Source organism: Culex quinquefasciatus, chromosome 1, assembly GCF_015732765.1.
Source record: "Culex quinquefasciatus strain JHB chromosome 1, VPISU_Cqui_1.0_pri_paternal, whole genome shotgun sequence".
Lineage (NCBI taxonomy): Eukaryota > Metazoa > Arthropoda > Insecta > Diptera > Culicidae > Culex > Culex quinquefasciatus.
In genome coordinates this window covers 80546852-80567337 of record NC_051861.1, presented here as the reverse complement: position 1 = coordinate 80567337, position 20486 = coordinate 80546852, and the positions used below count along the sequence as shown (strand labels likewise).

The following is a 20486-nucleotide window of genomic DNA, read 5'->3' as shown; positions in this document are numbered from 1 at the left end:
GAAGGATTATCATGAATGAGTGCACAATATTTGTGCAGCTTTCCGTCGTTTGAAGAATGAATTCAAGTTCTTCTTGACGTTTTTGTTGCTAGAAGGTGGGCGGTTTTTAAACGAAAAAAAAAAATCGTAAACAACTCAATTGAGACGTTCTTGACTCGGTGGAAAGCAAAATAAACTCCAAGAATCTACGTGGAAGACAAAGTCCACGAGTGATGTATATCTTTGGTTGGGTATCAAGATCTTTTTTGCGAGGGGTTGGCGGAGCTCAATTAGACTAACAAATTGGCCTGGCAAGTCGGAGCTCGAGTCAAGTTCTGGGTGGAAGTTTTTAAGGAGAAGACGCGCCAAACAATGAGTTCTGGGAAACTCCCACGATCGTGATATTTTTTTTTTCTTGCCACAGTTGGTTGTTATCATTGTGCGCTGTTTTGAGTTTGGTTCTAAATTGAATTCAGCAATTTAGATCATTTCCACCCACTTGGGAGCGAAGCGGGCACACGAAGAAGGTGCTTTAGAACGATGGCGATGGTTGGGACTTTGACGTTGACGCCGACCCGGATGGCAACAAAAGTGGTCCGGTAATTACTTGTCCCGTGGGGAGAGGTGTCGTTGAACTCGGAGAAGTTATTGTGGCAAGTATCGCGTACTTGATTGTATGAATTGCGTTAATTTATTTAAGTTGGTTGCTTTTAAGAATTTTGAGAAACATTGTTTTTTTTGTAGAATTTTTGTAAATTTTTTGTACATCTTTCGAGATCGTTTGTAGAATTTTTTTAGAGTTTTTGTAGAATTTTTGTGGAACTTTTATGGAATTTTTGTAGAATTTTTGTGGTTTTTTTGGTACACCCAACTGGCAGTCGCATGATTGTGATGCATGGCGGCATGAAAGTATATCAGAATCTGCATGAAAACTGTCCTCATGCATTTTTTGCAATATAGGGGTATGACAGTTTTGCCCGTTACCGACAATTATCGACATTACCGACGGCTTTTTGGTTGTATTTCACAAAAAAAAATCCCTTTAAAGAACGAGGATTGAACCACTAACTTCTTGGTTATTGATCCGACACGCTACCACCGCGCCATGGACGCTTGATGAAAAGTGAGTGAAAGAGCACCAACATATGCTTCTCTTTGGAGTGTTGCTCGGGGACGGGCCAGCCTTATATGTGTTGGTGAGAACTGCAGATCGCTGAAATGTTTACACGCGGGCAAAAATGATCTAGGGGCTTGCTGCAAAAAATGTTATAAAATATGACATTTTCTGCAGCAAATCCACTGTTGCAGATTTTGAGATATATTTTTCCTTTGGGTGTAAAACTTTTGTAGAACTTTTGAAAAAAAATTGTAGAATTTTTGTAGAATTTTTGTAGAATGTTGTAGTATTTTTGAAGAATTTTTGTAATTTTTTGTAGAATTTTTTGTACATTTTTCAGAATTTTGGTTATTTTTTGTAGATTTTTTTCAGAATTCTTGAAAGCCTTTTGTAGAATTCTTGTAGAGTTTTTGTAGAATTTTTGTAGAATTTTTGTAGAATTCTTGAAGAATTTTTGTAGAATTCTTGAAGAATTTTTGTAGAATTCTTGTAGAATTTTCGTAGATTTATTGTAGAATCTTTGAAGAATTTTTGTGGATTTTTTGTAGAATTTTTGAAAATTTTTGTAGAATTTTTGTAGAATTTTTGTCGAATTTTTGTCGAATTTTTGAAGAATTTTTAAAATTTTCGTAGATTTTTAGCTGGGTGCTGAATAGTGGTTCGCAAAACAGCCTCAATTTTGAACTGTCAAAGTGGAACCAATTTACTGTTCGCCAAAAGAAGAGAGTATTGCTATTGATCATTAAAAATTGTTGTTTTTTTTAACAAAAATGAAAAATGTGTGGCTTTTAAGGACATGAAGTTGAAGTCGAGAAAACTTAAGAAAATTGAAGGCGAAAACGTATTTTTTTTAAAATAATGAATAGAAGTTGTTTATGGAGTCTATGCGGTTGTATCCATCCAGAAGCTGTCTTTATCGTTGAAAACCTACTGGTTTAGTGAAAATATTTTCTGTTTGTTGGATCAGTTTCACTAGAATTAGCGATGTTTATTTACTGGACCAGGAAGATCTGCAGGATTTCAAAATCAGTCTGGGAATTTATCTGCGACATCTCAGAATGACACTCTCGTCGCAGTTCTTCGTCACCCGTAATAATGAAAAATCCCGCCTAATCGATCAAAACTTGAGAACACACACAATTTTCCAGCAATTAATGTCAAAAACTAGACAGTAAAAATACATAATACTGATTATAAAACAGCTCATTTATCATTAAGAAAAAAGTCATGCTAGATTGTGGTTTGGTTGATTGTGGTTTGGTTGAGCGTGCTAGATGTAAACAAAGTGGGATCATTCGAAAATCACGTTGCGCATTCTCTCTATTCATCACCCAGATTTTTGTATTTTTGTATTTTTGTATTTTTGTATTTTTGTATTTTTGTATTTTTGTATTTTTGTATTTTTGTATTTTTGTATTTTTGTATTTTTGTATTTTTGTATTTTTGTATTTTTGTATTTTTGTATTTTTGTATTTTTGTATTTTTGTATTTTTGTATTTTTGTATTTTTGTATTTTTGCATTTTTGTAATTTTGAGTTTTTGTATTTTTGTATTTTTTTTTGTATTTATTTTAATACTGAACAATATTTGCGTTCAAAGTACCAGAGATCAATTAAATGAAAATTACGATGAAACTTACCGCTTCAATCTCCTTCTCGAACTTGACCGGCCTCAGCTTGCACAGCAGCGCCCCCACGTAGATCGCGTTCACCGCCAGGAACAAACTCGCCCACACGACCACATCGACGGTGCACTCCACCTGCCAACCCCAGATGATGAGCAGGACGCAGCCCGCAATGACGACGCACCGCAGCCACAACATCCCAAAGGGTGCGTTCGGCGCCAGGAACGCCAACAGGAACAACCCATTCCCCAGCTGGTAGTACAGATGTTGGGTCCTCCGGAGCGAAAAGCACTCCATCAGCGTCCACTGCGAGATGTCGAAGAAGGTGCTGAACGGATGGGCCGAGTCCGAGGAGCCACCGGAGGCCGCCCCACCGCCACCGTTGGCCATCCCTGGGACAAGAGAACGGAACGTATCGTTAGGACCGGGAACGAGCCGGGACCGGCGAGGGTTCTCCTCACCACCACCACCACCACCGGAGGAGGATCCGCTCGAGGAGCCGGCCTGCGACGAGTGGCCACCGTGGCCGTGACCGTGAGCAGCACCGGCAGCGGCCGCCGCGGCACCCCCGCCGTTCCACTGGTCCTTCGATACGATGTACTGGGAGGACGGGGCGATCGGCGAATCTTCGATGATCAACCCGTTCGGGCTGCCGATTCCGGACGCGGGAAAGCTTCCGCCCGCCGGTACCGGAACCGGATGCTGGTGATGCTGCTGCGGCTGCTGGACCACGCTCAGCGGACTCGTGGTGTCCACCAGGCCCAGGGCCAGCGCCCAGCCCAGCAGGAACATGACGCGCTGCAAGCGATCCAGCTTTGGGCACTAAAACACTACTGCGGTCGCGATGGCACTACTACCCTTGCACTACTGCACTACTACTACTACTACTAGGTACTACCGATTGAGGGATCAAGTTGACGATTTTGCGTTTACGCTTCCGCCGGAGGGGCATTCACACGGGATCGGATCGCTTCACGTGCAGGATGTCGCGGCACCCAGCAGCTCCAGATCTTCCGGGTGTTGGAGTCGGGAGGACATTTTGTGGGTTTGGAGAAATTCTTCTTCTTTTTAAAGATTACACAACTGGCACAACTGGATTTTCTTCCTGGGGCACTTGCGAACTGCACTTGGGACAATTATGTGAATTTTGGCTTTCCTTAAATTTTGATGGGTTTGACCGATTATGACAAGAATTTAGATTGGAGATGCCTGAAAAGAAAAAAAATATAGAAAATCATTAATTAATATTTGTAAACACAAGCTTTTGGAGACTTATGACTTTGGAATTAAATTTTTGGAGACTTTGACTTAAGCTTATCAGACGCAGGTTTGTCGGTTTAATGTTTGGAGACTTTAGATTTTAAGGAATAAGATTTGGAATTGATATTTGGACATAAATAATATATAATTTCGAAGATTTAGGATTTGTTTACTTATTAATTTTACTTAAGATTGTTACACCTTAGCTTGGAGACTTAAGATTTGAAGTCTATAGATTTTGGAGTTTAAGATTTGTAGACTTTAGATAATTGAAATTGTAGAATTTTATTTTGGGGTCTTTGTTTTTGCTTTGAAGACTCGGATTTTATGGAGGGTTTTAGGTGGAGACTTAAGCTGCGAAGACTTAAGAGCAGCACTCGGAAGTACACGGTGTACTTTTCAACAAAATCAAATTTTTTTCAGTGAAATCGCTGTTTCTCGCCAAAAGTTCATTTTAGTTTGAGGTATACATTGATTATTTTGTAAAATTGTCCGGGAAACACGATGGTGATAAAATAAAACGAATAAAAATATAAGGAATTGGTCAAAACTGAATTTTAATGCAAAAAACATTAAAATATATTGTTAGGGGGCATTTAAGGATTAAAATTTTATTTTTATCGAATTCCATGGACAATTTTCTATTGAATGCAACCTGTAGATAGTCTTTTGCTCAAATACTATCTATCGAACGTTTCCTCTAAGTTTGGTCCAAATCGGTGAAGGTCGAGTCCAAAAGTGTACCCAGTTGACCTAGAATAACCCATATAATATTCGGTTACGTTGAGAATTGTGGTTTTTAGACTAAGTCTTGAAGATCAAAATCTTAAAACTTTTGCTTTGAAGTTTTGAAAAGATTATGTAGACGATAACTGCGCAAGCATAAATGTTTAAAGATGAAATGATTTGAGAATGAAGTGCAAACAACTTTTTCAAAAGTCTAAAATGAGACATTATTTACATTCACTTGAACTCTCTGCCAGTAGAACACAAAAACATCTTGATTCTTCGAACCCTTCTTCTCAGACAAAGTCTAATTGACACTTCCTTCTGTGGCCCAAAGAATTAAACAAATCCTAATTGAATATACTCATCAGAATCCCCGACAGACGACTTCGACACCCGACACCCACATCCATCCAAATCGAGCCATCTTCAGCAAATTGAATTAGTTCACTGCCGAGTCGAGTCTAAGCCATAACTTCCCGGCATTAGCTCTCTCCCACATTTTTACGATCGTGTTTAATGTTGGCTGCCCGAATTCTCCTTTTATTCTGGTGCATATTTATAGGTTCACACTACCAGTTTGGGAGTTTTGCTGTTCGATGATGATGTTTGCCACCACCTCCATTTTCGTAACAAAACATTTATTAATTCATCGTCAGACTTCCGCCCGCCACCATCACCAGGGGCTGGTAAACAGCGCGAGAACAGCTTTTTTGAGGTTGAGAACCTTTGGTAGATCAATATTTTTTTGTATTCAATTTAAAAGTATAAATGCATTAATTATTGAACCAGATGAGTTGGGACTCGACTTGAAACTAGTATTTACAATGTAACACAACTTGTTAAATAATTTGTGGAAAAACAACAATGTTTCAAACGAAAGTTATATGACTATATTAATAAAAGAAAGGGGAATCACATGCCACCATTCACAGTTAACAATATGGTCTGAAATAGTTCAATAATAACTCAATTTGTTAAAGAATGTAAATTAGCTTCTATAAGAACACAATTTGTTAAAACACTTAATATGCCATTTCAAGTTAACATTTCTGAAAACTGTATTGGTAATTTTTAGGCTCCAAGCATACTTAAAAAATTTGTGTAGTTGATGTAAATAAATAAAAGCACAAAATCAACTAATATAAAATGTCTTTACCAAAATGAAACGCCAAAGCATAGCTCACAACGAAAAAAAAAATAACAAATTCGAACCATCGACCTCTGGCACTCACCACACCTGACTTGTAGAGCTTGTCGTGACTTACACACAACTACTGCTGCCAACCTACTTCCTGCCGTCACGACGCCTCCTCTTAAACTGCTCCTAAAATTGCCAATGTTGTTCCCAAATTTGCTTCGCTTTCTTCGGTTTAGTCACCCGTTATAAAGAAAACATGGTGATGTTTGGTACACGTCTAGACTTTAGTGTGCATAAATGATGATTTGGAGATGTCTTGGATTTGGAGACTTTGAATTTGAAGACTTTAAGATTTTGAGATTTGTAGGGTTTCGAGACTTGAAAGACAATACCGCTTTAAAAAAATATTTGAAATGTTAAAGCATTAGACTGAATAAAAAAAGAAAAAAAAGATGCTGCGTGGCCAAAAATTGAACTTAATATCTCAATCAGAACAAAATTTAATAAAATAATCGTAAAAAGACAACACATTCAAATGTCATTTCGGTTCTACGAGGGTGAAATCTATACCCAAATCAAAAAAGGGAGAAGAGACCACCCCCTCCCAACACTGCTTGGGAGGTTTCCTAATGTAACTTCCAAGGTAACTTCAATAGTTTAATCAGAACAATATTTGATGACGATCTTATAAAAGAAAAGCACATTTTCTATTCCATAACTAAATAACCAAAAATGAAACTAATACAAAAGACAGGAAAGCATCTCCCTTCCTAACGAAAAACTACAGTTTCCAATTCCAAAACGTATTTTGTGGATCAAATAGAACATAGCTTGTTAAATATTTTAAAAGGAACAATACTTGTTTGACTCTAAAGTGGATCAAATGAAAGTGAAATTGGTAACGAAATAAACAGGAAAACTCACTTCCCAATGGGTAGGTTTATTCCAAAAATCTGAGATATATCAACTAGAACACAACTTGTAAAAAAATCAAAATTCAAGTCATTTGTGAATTCTAAACATTTCACTCCGCAAATGATTTAATGACACTTCAAACATTAACAAAGTGTTGGTGCTACAAACGATACTGCTGATCAAAAAGAACACAGTTTGTTAAATGAATTTTAAAAGAACAATACTTTTCTGATCTTAAAACGAATCAATTGAAAGTGACTTTAGTAAAGAATCAAAGTAAAAAGGAAACTCTTTTCCCAATTGATGGGTTCGTTCTAAGAAGCTTAGATATGTCATTTAGAACACAATTTGTAAACAAAAATCAAATTTCAAAGACAATTTGATATTCTAGATATTTAACGCTAAAAACGTGTTAATTACACTTCAAACATTTATATAGTGTTGGTGATACTGCTAATCAAAAAGAACACAATTTGTCAAATGACTTTAAAAGAACAATAAATTTTCTACTCCAAAACGGGTTGATTGAAAGATAAAAACTTGTAATGTAATAAGTAGAAAGGAAACCCCCTTCTCAATTGGTGAGTTTATCCAAGAACCTAAGATGTGTCAATAAGAACACAATTTGCTAAAAACAAAACTTATAAATTTTAAGACTATAGTTTTAGGGAAACGTTTTTTTATGCTTCAAACATTAAAGTAGTGTTGGTGCTTCAAACCCTTTACTTTTCCCATTTCCAAACTATAACACCCAACTTTTCCAAAACCCTTTCAGCTAGTAGTACCCACTAAATTTATTGTTATTCCCTTTTTCTTCCGTTTGCTGCCACATCACTCACACTGGTGGGCGCACACACACCCACTCACACAAATACACTTTAGTCTAGCCTCAACCCCGCCAAACTCATTTCCATTCATGAGGTTATTATTTATTAGACAATAAAAATGCGCATCGGGCGTGTATTTTTTTGCGGTGGGTGCAGGTGGTGGGCCCAGGTCGGGCTGCATTTTGTTGGTGGACGAAAACACGCGAAAAAGGTTATCAATTTTGGGCTGCGAGAAGGATTTGCGATGATGTGGGTGTTTATGTTGTTTTTATGCTTTTTTGAATGTGTATGAAGGTGGAATTCAATTACCGCTGTCGGCGCGAAAATAGACGGGTTGGGATGTGGTTTGAGCGAAAATAGATTTTTTTTTGGCAAAATATCAGATATATTGACACTAATGGCTTCCGAATCGATTATGATCATTTGGGTGGGAATTGGCACGCGACTTGAAGGTAGCACAAAGTATAAAGAATTGATTAATAAGAACACAATTTGTTAAGTGGCTTTCAGAAGAAAAACAAATTCCTAATCGAATGGGTCGAAAGTGAAATTAATACTGTAAATGAATAAAGTGGAGAGCGTCGTTACATATTTAACTATTCACTCAAAGTAGATACAAGAACTCAATAAGAACACAACTTGTTAAATAAATATTTAAAGAATTATCTATTTCTTACTCCAAATAGAATAATCAAACGAGGTTGCAAATAATTTAAGAGGAATGCATCACTTCTTATCGGGATATTTACTGAAAAAATCTTTAAAAGTCCAATCAGAACACAATTTGATAAAAAGCTTGTTACAGAAAAACAGACATTCCTCGTTAAAATGGTTTTACAAACATGAAATCAATACTGAACAATATGATACAAATGAAAAAAGGTACTGGAGTACCCCTACAAAACCATATTTTTTCAGAATAACAAACTTTGTTATTTTTGGGTAACTGGCTAGTAACTAAGAATAGATTGAATGGCTGTTTGCCAAATCTTTTTGGAGTTTAATTATAGATTTTTTGACATTTTGATTATTAATTGTCAAGTTATAATGTCCACAAACCAAACATGTTCGTCTACAAACCGTGTTTTCATCACGATTAGTCACCTCTCGCCACCTTCTCTCCATTTCCATTCCTGCTGACAGTATCAACAAAAAAGCTATGACAAGTCCGTTCACCACAATTGGCAACCCACCAGCCACTGCCAAATTGGGCGCGCGCGTCCACTAACTAACTCCGGGTCCGATCTGGTGGTGCTTTATTAGATAAGACCTGAGAGGACTGTCCTCCCCTTTCGTAGGGCCGTTAAACTTCTAGTTTTTCCCTTTTTCGGACAATCGTTAGTGTTGGTGGTGGTAATCAAGAGCAGTTTGATGAGAAAAAGAAAAGGAAAACAAAAACAGCGATCGCCAACGAACGCACTCGAAATTTTCTGCCCAACCGACTTTTATTTATACACATGTGAGAGATACTTATCATAAAAACAAACCGGCAAAGGCGGAATACTCAGCGGCAGCCTTTCGCGCTAAAAATGGGTAGGGATGTCCAGTAGCTTAAGTGTCCATTTTTTTTTTTTGTAAATTTTCAAATCGCAAGTCTCTACATCGTGTAAGTCTCCAAGTTATGTAAGTCTCCAAAATGTGAGAGTATTCAGGTAAAGTAAATCAACAAACTATGTTAGTCTATACATTAAGTCAGTTTCCAAATTGTGTAAGTTTCCAGATTATGTAAGTCTCCAAACAATTTGAGATATCAAAATATGTAAGTCTCCAAATTGAATAAGTGAGAGTTTTCGATAGGATATGTTTCAAATTTTTAAAGTAATCGTTTTTAATAGTCCCAAATATTTATTTTTTGTGAATCTTTTAACATTTGTAGACTTAATAAACCATGTTTCTGAGCCTTTCCTTTAAAAGTCAGTTCAGAAAAAAGGTTCAAAATTACAAAAAAAGGGAACACCCCTACTCAGCTCTCCCTCCATCTGGTGGAGACTTTTATTTGGACTCGCGGGGGTTATGGCTGGTCCGCGCTCGGTGAATTCGTGGAAGGGATCTCCTCTCGCTTCCCATAAGCCATCAGTGGCAGACTTTTCACAAACATTCACACAAGCGCAGAAGCAGATATTCACTGTTTTGCCGGCGGCAGCTGGCGGTGTTCACAGTGCATAATAGTTAGTGTGTCTTTCGAGATGTGTACACGTGTGTGCGCGTGTTGGTTTTATACGATGCAGATGCAGATCCGAGCCATAATCGGGTGGATTATTTCAAACGGATGAATAAAACTGAACTTTTTAATTTTGTGGGTCAATGCGTTTTGTGTGGCGGGAAATGGCTCAGTTTATGGGGTATTTTTGTAGTTGAGTTGAATTGGCTTGTTGTATAACTGTTTGAATGGTTTTTAAATAGTTTGAGTCAATGAAGTTGCACATTTATTCATTATTATGAGTTGTCATTAAGAAGCTAGGAAATTCTGTTTAAGTCAAGTCACGCCTCAAATAAACAAGTTTTCAAGTCTCAAGTCTACACGTATACAAGTCAACAAGTCTACACGGATAGAAATCCTGTAAGCTAATCCGGTAACTCAATGTTGTCTAATTTGAAAACAGTGAAATGTTTTCAAAATCGTAAACATTTTTTCCATTGTTGTTGTCGATTTTGAAACTGTTTACAGCGAAATCGAAAAAAATGTTGACGATTTTGAAAACATTTCACTGTTTTCAAATTTGACAACATTGAGTTACCGGATTATCTTACAGAATTTCTATCCATGTACTAGTCTGGAAGTCTACAAGTCTCCAAGTTTCCAAGTCTTAAGTCTACAAGTCTACAAGTCTGCAAGACTACAAATCTACAAGTCTGCAAGTCTACAAGTCTACAAGTCTACAAATCTACAAATCTACAAATCAACAAATCAACAAGTCTACAAGTCTACAAGTTTACAAGTTTACAAGTTTACAAGTCAACAAGTCTCAAGTTTACAAGTCTACAAGTCTGCAAATCTGCAAGGCTACAAGTCTACAAGTTTACAAGTCTACAAGTCTGCAAGTCTACAAGTTTACAAGCCTACAAGTCTACAAGTCTACAAGTCTACAAGTCTACAAGTCTACAAGTCTGCAAGTCAACAAGTCAACAAGTCAACAAGTCAACAAGTCTACAAGTCTACAAGTCTACAAGTCTGCAAGTCAACAAGTCTACAAGTCTACAAGTCTACAAGTCTACAAGTATATAAGTCTACAAGTCTACAAGTCTGCAAGTCAAAAAGTCTACTAGTCTACTAGTCTACAAGTTAACAAGTTTACAAGTCTTCAAGTCTACAAGTCAACAAGTCTCAAGTCTACAAGTCTACAAGTCTACAAGTCTACAAATCTGCAAGGCTACAAGTCTACAAGCCTACAAATCTACAAATCTACAAATCTACAAAACTACAAATCTACAAATCTACAAATCTACAAATCTACAAATCTACAAATCCACAAGTCTACAAGTCTACAAGTCTGCAAGTCAAGAAGTCAATAAGTCAACAAGTCAACAAGTCCACAAGTCAACTCAAGTCCAACTATTGGAAGTCTTCATATTTTAATTGACTCTAAATAAAAAACGTCTCCAAGTTTGATATGTTTCCAGAATTAAATTGTGTAGAATTATTTGAATTCTAGACATTTCAAATTACAACTATTATTTAATCTCAAGTTTTAAAAATCAAATCGAAAGTTTCTCAAAATTATCTGGTATCTAAATCTTGTAAGTTTCCAAATCGTGCATGTCTTCAAACTTTGAACACATTTAAATTTTGGTAGTCTCCAAATCGTAAATTTTTTTCCAAATCTTGAATGATTCCAAATAATGAAAGGCTATTTTTTTATTTTTTTCAATGTTAAAACTCTCCAAATTATAAAAGTCTCTCCATTTTTTAATGTTTCGAGTCTTGAGAGTCTTGAAAGTCTCCAAATCAAAAAAGTCCTAAAACCTTGAAAATATTTCAACCTTGATGGATTCTTTATCTGAAAATTGTCCTCATCTTGAATGTTATAAAGTTTAAAAGTATCCAATTTAAAAACTCTCCAAATTTAAAAAGTTTGTTAAGTCTTTAGTTTTCATTTCGCAAAAGTATCGTAATAAAGTTTTGATTTGATTAATATTGATTGATAAATTTCAAATCTAGAAAGTCTTAATATTGCCAAATTATAAAAAAGTCTTCAAACCCAAAAAATATTAAAACCTTGATGGGTTCGAAATTTTAAAATTTCCCTCATCTTGAATTTTCAACATTTTGAAAGTCTCCAATCTGAAGACTAGCCACACAACTTTTTATAGTCTTAAGTTTTCGTTTCGCAAAAGTATCTTAAAAAATTGTTGAATGGTTTGATATGCAGCGAAAAATCTCCGAATCTTGAAGGTCTCAAAATTTTGAAAGTCTCCAAACCTCAAACATATTCAAATTATGGTGAGTTCTTAATGTTAAAACTTCCCTAATCTTTAATTTTTCAAAATTTTGAAAGTCTCCAATTTTTTAACTCTTCAAAATTCCAAAGTCAAATGTCTCCAATTCCATAATATCCAAATTTAAAAAATCTCAATTTTCAATTTCGCAAAAGTATCGTACAAATGTGTTGATTTGTTTAATATTATCTTGAAGTCACCAAAACATTCTACAAATCTAGAAATTTCCTGATGTTGAATGCTTCAAAATTTTGCTTAAAAGCTTATTTTTTTTCGTTTCGTAAAAGTATCGTGAGAAAGTATTCTTTTGTTAAATATTCATTGACAAATTTCAAAACCATAAATGTCTCAAAATTATTCTGAAAGTCTTGAAGTGAAAGTTTAATTGGTAAAATTCTTACTTTGAAGGTCTTCAAGTCTATGAATTTTCTATATCTTGAATGTTTAAAATTTTAAAAGTCTCCAATTTCCGAACTCTTCAAAATTCCAAACTCCAAAGACTTTTTTCAATTTGGAGAGTTTGACATTTTGAATATTTTCAACTTTTCGTTTCAAATAAGTACCGTAAAACATTTTTAATTTGTTTAATATTAATTGACAAATCTCCAAATCTTCAAAGTCTTAAAATTATCTTGAAGTTACCAAATCATGAAAGTCTCCAAATTTTGAAAATATTAAAATCCTGAATTTTTCAAAATTTAAAAGTCTCCAATTTTGAACTATCCAAAATACCAAACTCTCTGATATAAAAAAAATGTTTTTAATTTTGAAACACTTTGAATTATAAAAGTATGGACACTTGTAAAAATTCAAGAAAGTCTCCAACTACAAGTGTAGTCTCTAATTTGAACGCTCAAGTCTAGCTATTTGTAGTTGGACCAAGTAATTCGATTTTTATTCAATTGATTGCATGGAAAGTCAGATTATGATTACAAGGGGATTATTTATTATTATTGAATAGCTAGAAATTTAGTCATGGTAGGAGAAGAAAAAGATTTCCGCTAAATTCATCAAACCTTACACTGAGCTGTACAACCACAAGTCAAACAACCCGGATAATTCCATCCAACCGTAATTTGGTTGTGGAGAAACTTCATCCATTTGCAATGCTTTCTCAGAAAAAAATCAAGTCCGGGTTTAATCTCAATTTCCAATTTCAAGAAAAATAAGTAAAATTTGTATTTTTCTTCATTAACATCCGAAAGTTCATCGTAAACCCCCCAAAACAATCAAAAAAAAAATTACCGGAATCAAACCTAACCTCTAAAAACGCACCATAAATCTTCCCGGCACACTTCTTCCGCAGCGATGACAACATCACCAGGCCCAAAACCGGTGCCAAGAGCGTGCGGTGCGTGTGTTGTGACATTGCGCCGCTGTACATGGCCATATCGGGAAGATTCGCGGCCTTCTCGGTTCGGATCTCCGGGCGGCACGTGCGCCCCACGGTATATTACGTCACTTTTGTTTCCGAAAGACCTTTTAACAGTTTTACGTTGCAAATTGAGGGGCGATTTGGCAATTGTTGGAAGTCTCCACATTTTAAATGTCTCCCAAATTTCAAGTCTCCAAATTTTGAATGTCTCCAAATCTTGAAAGTTTTCAAATATTAAAAGTCTCCAAATCTTAAAAGTCTCCAAATTTTGAAAGTCTTGAGTGTCTCCGGATCTTTTAAGTCTACACATCTTAAAAGTTGTTAACAACTGGAAAATTTACAACCAAATACAATCTTTTTTCTCCGTCACGCACAAAATCGGGTTGTAAAAGTCTTGATTTAGACGTTCGGAATCACCACCACCAACCGAGGCACCACCATTCTTCAATTGAGTCTGTCTCAAGTGGCCGTTTAGTTTGGCTCCCCCTCCCTCCCTTCTTAAAGTGTCCCTCCAAGTCCGGAATGCCACACGACGATGACGAAGGTTTCGCATTTCGCTCTCTATTAGTCATGGCTCGAGTTGCAGCCGTTGGGCCTGATGAACATGCTGTCTCTGGTGTCTCTGAGGTTTTGTTTGTTTATTTGTTTGTTGTTTTCTCCTCTTTTTTTTCTCTCTCTCTCTCGCTCGGTTTTATTTGGACTTTTTTTCAGTGTTCGTTAACGTACGATTGTTTGTTTGTTTGTGTGGTGATCATGTTGTTTGTAAGTGCTTTTTGTACGCTTTTTGTTTGACCTGCCCCTATTTATCGTTTTTTTGTGTTTTATTGTTGTGCCCAAGAGTTGTAATGTGTAGCACTGCTCGTACTATCGTGGGCCCACAAGAGTACCGTAGGGAAGCGTTACATTGCTCCAATTAGAAAAAATCCATGCTTACTAATATTGATAGTCTCCAAATATTGCGAGTCTTTAAATACTGCAAGTCTCCAAATATTGTAAGACTCCAAACATGACAAATCTCCAAATATTTCAATTTCCCAAATATTTCAAGTCATTGACTTGAAATATGTTGCAGAGCTCCAAAAATTTACTAGTCTCCAAATATTGCGCGTTTCTAAACATAACAAATCGCTGAATATTTAAAATCTTCAAATATTTCAATTTTCCCAAAACTGGAGAAGTCCGAATAAAAGTCTCTAAATGCCGCAATTTTCAAAACAAATAAAGTCTCCAAATATTACAGATCTCAAAATGTTGCATGTCTCCAAATATTACAGATCTCCTAATGTTGCAAGTCTCCAAATATCGCAAGTCTCTAAAAATTCCATGTCTCAAAATATAGCGAAAAAAAAAATATTACAAATATCCAAATATTACAGGTCTCCAAATATTTAAATTGACGACCTTATTTAATTTGAATTGAAGACTTTTATCTAAAGTCTCAAAATATGGAAAGTCTCCAAATATATAAAGTCTAAACATTTAAAGTCTCCTAATATTAAAAATAACCTCTTCTCTTCTCACATTAAAAATCACTTAATATTGCTGGTTTACATAAATCAAGTGTTGGAGACTTGCATTAATATTCTCAAGAAATTAAAAGCTCTACAAGTATAGACATTTTCCAAATATTGCAAGTCTCCAAACATTGAAAGTCTTCAAATATTGTAAGTCTCCAAAAATATCAAGTCTCCAAATATTGCAAGTTTCCAAATATTGCAAGTCACCAAATATTGCAAGTCACCAAATGTTGCAAGTCTCCAACATAACAAATCTCCACATATTTCAAGTCAACTTGAATTATGTTGCAGATCGCATAACAAATCTCCAAGTATTTAAAATCTTCAAATATTTCAATTTTCCCAAAACTGAAGAACTCCGAATAAAAGCCTCTAAATATCGCAATTTTCCAAAAAATTAAAGGTCTCCAAAAATATTGAATATTTCCAAATTTACAACAAATCTCAAAATAATTAAAATCTCAAAAAAATTAGAGATATTTTAATACAAGTCTCAAAATTTTGAAAGTCTTTCTCTCCAAACATAACAAATACCCAAATATTTAAAATCTCCATAAATTTGGATTAAGAGTCTTCAAATATTTAAAGTCTCCAAATATTGCTGATCTCCATATACAAGTCTCCAAATATTGCTGATCTCCATATAGAAGTCTCCAAATATTGCAATTCTCAAAAATTAAAAAGTCTCCAAATATTGCAATTGTCAAAAAATAAAAAATCTCGAAACATTGCAAATCTCTAAATATTGCAAGTTTGAAAATATTGCAAATCTTCAGATATTGCAAGTCACCAATCGTATAAAATCTCCAATTATTGCAATTCTCAAAAAAAATCAAATCCAAAATAACAAATCACCAAAAAATTTCAGGTCTCCAAAACTTATTGCAAAATTGTAAGTGCTGCAAGTCTGCATATATTGAAATTCTCCAAGTATTGAAAGTCTCCAAATAACAAACATAACAAAATTTCCAAATATTTAAAATCTTCAAAAATTTAAAGTTTTCACACATTCAAATTCTCCAAATATTTAAAGTCTCCAAATATTATAGTCTCCAATATATAACAAGTCTCAACATTTTCAAAGTCTCCAAATATTGCTCCAAACATAAATCTCCAAAGTCTTAAATATTTAAAGTCTTCAAATATTGCTGATCTCCAAGTACAAGTCTTCAAATATTGCAATTCTCAAAAATAAAAAAGTCTCCAAATATTGCAATTCTCAAAAATTAGAAAGTATCCAGAAATTAGAAATTTCCAAATATTGCAAGTCTCCAATCATGTAAAATCTTCAATCATAGGAATTCTACAAAAAATTTCAAGCCTCCGAATAATGAAAATATCGAATAATTACAAACCTCCAATAAATAACAGGTCTCAATACATTGTAAACTTGCAAGTGTTTCAGGACTCCAAATATTGCAAAATTGTCTCCTAATCAACCAAGACTCCAGTAACAATTGTGAGGTTAAGTATTATAAAAATGGCAACAAATTCAAACCAACCCAACTCTACCGTCAAAAGTTGGCTCCATTCGGCCTGGCCCGGCTCGACTCACTGGACTGCAGTGTATTTTCCCCGCACATGAAGGGGAACTCGCGCCAGCAGCCAAAACGGCAAACATTGTATCATCGCGCTCGGCCATATGTGCGGCCGGGTCGAGTCGAACTGAACTTTTACTGCGGCGGATGTTGAAGTGGATGCAAAACCAATTGCAACATGCATCCTGAGGACCGAACTCGGGCTCGGACCAGTAACCAGTAGCGGCTGCGAGAAGTGATGCAGTGAGCTGCTGTTTTGCATGACTTTTACCCTGGCAAACATTACACAGAGCACAGCTCTCTGTTCAAAAGTAGATTTGCTACTGTTGGAGAGATTTAACTGGACACTGTTGTAAGAGTCTACAATTTGTTAAGTCCCGTTTAAGCCGTTTACTTCAAATAACTTGATAGTTGAATGATTTCAAGAGTTTCTACAATTTTAGTTGATCTAATATGGAACTCTTATGGAACTCTGAATCTTCAAAATCCATAAACCAATCATTGAAGTGAAGTGAATCAGAGGGTATCCCAGAAAGTTTGTCGATTTTTTTATTGTCACCCTAGACCGGATCTTCTGTGTTGTCAAACAGATTCAAAGTCCTCGTGGTTTCAAGGAAGAAATCATAAAAAGAAATACATATCCAGTTAAACTGTTCAAAGGTTCCACGAAACATGAAAATCTAAAAATCATGAAAGTCTACAAATCTTAAGAATCTCTACACACATATATTTATAAACATAAAACATTGATGTTTGGTACTATTTTGCCTGTTTCCAAGGCTTTCAAAAATCACTGTAACACATTTTGCAGGCTTGGGGTTCAGACTTATTTATTTATTTATTTATTCGTCAAACATACGTAGACTACATGATCGTTGCTTAGTTTCTAATTACAAGGGGGGAACATCTATCTATGATTGTAGAACTGTTTTTTCATGGTGGATTTTGTCATTGTGAAATCGATTATGTTATTATATTTGTTATGAGTTTCCATCATTCTATTCATGGGCCCGTGTTTACATTGTCAGTTCTGTGAAAATGCAATGCGAAAGGCTCACGTGGACTGTTAATTTGTATGGACCCTAAATTACGAAAGTCTCCAAATCTTGAAGTCCATTCAAGTTCAAAGTGGAGTAAATTTTTTTAATAAGGTAAATATTGACATAAAAGTCTCCAAATTTTAAACTATTTAATTCATCATTTTCTGAAATTCCGAATCTTTTAAATATCACAATTACAAAAAGCGCCTGAATAGTATTCAGTGAATACTAGACAGTCAAAATAACAAAATTTACACTGAAAAAAACCCTCTTTTCGTCGCTCGTGTGCTGTCTTGTAATTTTTTTTAAAGTGACCAAACCTTAAAAGTTTTAAAATTATCAATAAATCAAATTGAAAATCTGCAAATCATAAAAGTATCCGAAACATGAAAATCTTCAATTCTTATTAGTTATCGAAACTTAGAAGTTTCCAAATGTTGATATTCTGAGAATTCAAAGTACAAAAACATGAAAAAACATCTATAAATTTTCAAATAATGAAACTTTCAAAATCTCAAAAGTCTTTAATTTTCGGAAGTTTTAAAACTTTGAAAGTCAATGACAATGAAAGTATCCAAACAATGAAAGTCTTTCAATCACAACAATCTCTAAATTTCTAAATTTCCGAACCTAGCTTGAAAGATCATGGACATGGAATCATGGTAATTTGCAGATCTAGTGAGGAATCTTTAAAAACATGCTAATATTCAAATCGTAAAAGTCTCCAAACATTTCTAATAATGATTTTAAAGTATTTAAATTCATTTTTGAACGTTTAAAATTTACCAAATTGAGTATATTAAATGTCTCTAAATCTTGGAATTCTTGAGATTTTCAAGTTACAAAATTAGGTCAAAAGTCAATTCATAAAAGTATCTCAAAATAGGAATTCTACAAATCTTTGAAGCATGATTTTTTTAAAAATATTTAAACCTTTATTAGTCTCCAATCGTGTGAGTTTCCCGATGAAAAGAGTTTGCATGATCTTAAATTCCCAAAACTGTTAATGTTTCCCAATCTTGAAAATCTCAGAATCTTGAAATTCTTTCGAATCTCCAAATACTTAAAGTCTCCAATTCATGAAAACTTTAAAAAAAGTTTACAGATCTTGTTTTTCTTTAAATCTTGACATTTTTGACGTGTACATTTTCAAATCTCAAAAAATATCTGGAACGTTTTCGAATGTTGAAATTGAAGACATGGATTTGTGGAAAGCTCGAAAAGCTTTTAATGTGTAGTTGAAGACTTGGAATTATCTCCATTTCAAAAATTCTCAAATTAAGTGAACAAATCCTAAAATTATCAAAATGTTATGTAGTTTTTTCTTGAAAATCTTAATTTATGAAAGTTTTTGAGGTATCGGAAAATCTAATTCTGAGAATTATGATTATTTTAGATTTTAATATTTGTAAACTGTAAGAATTACAACTTTCTCCCAATGTTGAAAGTATAAAAATTATTGAAGTATCTAAACCTTTCAAGTTTCCAGATCCTTAAAAACACATAATATTTCAAACTCATGTCTTTTAAGTCTATAAAATGTCAAAAAAATTACATAAAAAATAAACTTCATTTTCACAAAAACCGTGCGGTGCGTTAAAACGATTTCCCATTCCCAATATTGACCTGCGGAGGCAGGAAACTTTCGCAAATTAGGCCGACGTCTAAAAAGTTGGCAATTACCAGTGCCAACCCAGGGCGAAACAAAAAAAAAGATCGCCACGAAAGTAAACGCCGCTCAGAGCGGGGGTACTCTTAATTTTTAATTGTGTTTTCGGTTTTATGTTGGAGTTTTGGAAGGTTTAGCCGAAAGATTAATATGACTCAGTTACAATATTTTATAAGGAAGAGTTTGATTATAAAAAAAGTTCAAGATGGTATGTCAGAGACATAACCGAAAGACATAGGACCAAACAATTTGAATGTGTTTTTGGATTGCTAGTGAAATCTGAAATAAGATTATTTTATTTTGTTTCATAGATTTGTCGGCAAAATTGTCATAAATGTTCTCCCAAGGTGAACCTTCTATGAGGGCACCGGCAACTCCAGGTTGTGGCCACTACGGTCGAAATGTCAATTTTCATGTTCAGTATCAAAACCATGAATTTTGATATCCATATTGCCACAACTCGTATGGTTGTGTTAAAGACCTCCGGGCCCCGGGGAAACCTGCTTTGAGATCACCGGTCACTCAAGGTTGTGGCCACTACTGTCGGAATGCCAATTTTCATGTACAGTATCAAAAACCATGAATTTTGATACCAATATGCCTCAACTCGTATGGTTCTGTAAAAAGTCCTCCGGGCCCCGGGGGAACCTGCTTTAACCCTTTCAGGCCTGATGGGTCATATATGACCCATACCGAAATTCGGTTGTATAAAATCACACAGTGCTCAAAACATATAACATTGTTCAGCAAAGTTGTAATTTATGAGTTTCTCTACCTAGGAAAAAATGTTTGAGTGGTTGTTAATGGCCTTTTTGACAACCTAGAACATCCTGAAAACCTGAAATTTGGAAACTTCAGAAAATGTTGAAGATAATTCAGGTTTACAACGATTTTTCAAGGCAAATGAAGTTTAGTTATTACCAGTCACATCCTCACGACCATTTGGGGCCACTTCGATCCCTTTGGATCTCTTTGGGATGATCTAGGTCCTCCAAAGTGTCCTGGAATACAGATCTTGGAGTCTACCGCCGTAACAACACGATTCTACCAAGTTTCTGATCATGGTTCATATTCAGTGATGTCCCTGGGACCCTTTGGCAACCCTCTGAGCTATGTGGGTCACTTTTGGGGTGATCTGGTTCCTCCAAAGTGTCCTAGAATACAGATCTTGGAGTCTACCGCCGTAACAACACGATTCTACCAAGTTTCCGATTAAGGTTCATATTCAGTGATGTCCCTGGGACCCTTTGGCAACACTATGAGCTATGTGGATCACTTTTGGGATGTTCTGGGTCCTCCAAAGTGTCCTGGAATACAGATC

The 20486-nt window shown here is 35.2% G+C and overlaps 1 protein-coding gene across 7 annotated transcripts in view; it reads right to left on the bottom strand.

Annotated features, from left to right (window-relative positions):
• LOC6046401 overlaps positions 1-20486 on the bottom strand; it is a 213409-nt gene that overhangs the window by 180894 nt on the left and 12029 nt on the right. For 5 of the 7 annotated variants that reach the window (XR_005276524.1, XR_005276525.1, XR_005276526.1 and 2 more), the window contains exon 2: positions 2736-3929. Coding sequence is in view for 2 of the 7 variants with exons in the window: in XM_038248400.1 (XP_038104328.1) it covers positions 2736-3512 (777 nt within the window). In the remaining 5 variants the exon portion in view is untranslated. The remainder of the gene's footprint in view (positions 1-2735; positions 3930-20486) is intronic. The other 2 variants (XR_005276527.1, XR_005276528.1) reach the window with 2 other exon arrangements.